The following is a 2,078-nucleotide window of genomic DNA, read 5'->3' on the forward strand; positions in this document are numbered from 1 at the left end:
CAGGAATGCGAGTCTAGTGGCCGTCTGGATGAGCGTTTCCTAGCAGGTCATAAACGCTCCGCCCCTCCGAGCCTTCCATTCCTCCCTGAGCTTCACAGCGAGTTGTTGAGGTCATGAAGGAATTATTTTTCCCACTCCCCCCCCCATCAAGTCCAACCATGCTAATGTGAAGTGGTTGGAAGACGGGGTACACGAAGATGCCTCAGATGGAGGAATCCCTTGTGGGTTACCTTGCAGCTTCCAAGGCATCTTTGAGGAAGGCTGCTGAAATCGAGGAGCTCCGCCGCTCATCCGATCTTGCCCTCCGTGCGACCAAGCAAGCAGCTTGTGCCATCGGCCGCTCTCTTGCGGCACTAATTGTCACGGAGAAGCATTTATGGCTTAACCTGTCGGGGCTAAAGGAAAAGGAGAGGACTTTTCTTCTTGATGCCCCAGTTTCGAAGGTTAAGTCAGCGGCGTTTGAGCGCTACATCCCTCGCCGTAGGCGGCGTTCTTCCGGTCAACCACCTGAACCTGAGCTTGCTGCTGGGCCCAGCTGGTGGCAGGGTCAGAAGGCTAGTGTAGCTGCGAGAGCCCTGCCTCCGAGGAGCCGGGGTGCTGGGCAGCGACCTCGCTCGAGGCAGAGACAGGACCACAGGGAAGTCATCGAAGCAAAGGAAGGTAAGTCTAACTCCCTGAGGCCCCATGTCTTATTTTTATGTCTCCAAGGCTTTGATTTAATTTACTGTTAGCTATCGTTTCATTCTGATTCCCCTTTACTACCTCAGTTGAGATGTTGACTTTATTTTGCAACTTCATGTTGTCATTTACAACTTGGAATAGAATATACTTCTTTCTTCTAACTACAATTTTTGTCATGTATTTGGGATCAGTCTCTGATTTCAATTCGTAGTTTTCCCAGCTTGGTGATACAATACTGCGGCTTCCCCGTTGTATCACTATTAAGCTGTGAGATGTGTTGGGGAAGGTGGGATATTCCGCGAATCACGTCCCACTTCTTCAGCTATTATCTTCTCTATGTTACGATTGTATTATGGGTTTAGAAAGATGGGCAGAATCACTTCTCGCTTTCACACTTCTTATTTTGTGTAAAGGGGACAGGGCAGGTTCCCTCTGTACTGCACATATGACTGTGAGATGTGTTGAGAAGATGGGCAGTAGTGCAGCTCGCATTCCCACTTCTTAATCTGTTGCGCAATAGGACAGGGCGATGCCCCCTCTGTATTGCGCCTGAGACTGTGAGATATATGCGAGAAGGGTGGGCTATTCCGCAGCTCGCGTCCCACTTCCTCGGCTGTGATCCTCACAATGTTATGACGGTTTAAAGTAGATGGGCAGTATCGCTTCTCGCTTTCCCACTTCTTATAATTTGCCGTGTGATAGCGCATGGAGGGTTTTCCCTCCGTATTGCGCGCACAGATGTGAGAGGTATGAGCAGATGGTGGCCTATTCCGCGGCTCGCGTCCCACTTCCTCAGCTGTGATCCTCACAATATTATGACGGTTTAAAGTAGATGAGCAGTATCGCTTCTCGCGTTCCACTTTCTTCTAATTTGCCATGTGATAGCGCAGGGAGGGGTTTCCCTCTGTATTGCGCGCACAGATGTGAGAGGTATGCGGAAATGGTGGGCTATTCCGCGGCTCGCGGCCCACTTCGGCTGTGATCCTCAAAATACTAACCTTTAAGAAGAGGGGTAGTATCACTTCTCACGTTCCCACTTTTTAACATTTTGTGCAATGAGGCCGGGAACCTGCATATTGCACTTAGGGCTGTGTGACGTATGTGATGATTGTGGGTGACTATGTGAATGGTGTCCCACTTCGATTCTGACCCTCACAGTGTGATGGCAGTTGCTGGTGTGTTCCTGGGGATGAGGCCTCCTTATAGTTTTTCTGGCTTATGCCTGCCGATAAGGCACTCATCCCTTCAGCATGGCGGTGTGGGTATTCGTTCCCCAAAGTGTCCTCTAGGGGACGCAGTGCGAGTTCCCATTCGATAGGGAACAGTAGGGATGTAACGATTCACTCAACTCACGATTCGATTCACGATTTTGATTTCACGATTCGATTCGATTCACA

At 49.9% G+C, this 2,078-nt stretch overlaps 1 protein-coding gene across 1 annotated transcript in view; it reads left to right on the forward strand.

The window, feature by feature from the left end:
• The first annotated feature begins 197 nt into the window (after positions 1-197).
• The window catches only part of LOC107693005 (uncharacterized), a 6,838-nt gene continuing 4,957 nt past the window's right edge, over positions 198-2,078 (forward strand). Inside the window, exon 1 of the mRNA XM_016492251.1 lies at positions 198-660. Within this exon, the coding sequence (XP_016347737.1) occupies positions 198-660 (463 nt within the window). The remainder of the gene's footprint in view (positions 661-2,078) is intronic.

This window comes from Sinocyclocheilus anshuiensis, unplaced genomic scaffold (genome assembly GCF_001515605.1).
Source record: "Sinocyclocheilus anshuiensis isolate Anshui unplaced genomic scaffold, SAMN03320099.WGS_v1.1 scaffold1481, whole genome shotgun sequence".
Classification (NCBI taxonomy): domain Eukaryota; kingdom Metazoa; phylum Chordata; class Actinopteri; order Cypriniformes; family Cyprinidae; genus Sinocyclocheilus; species Sinocyclocheilus anshuiensis.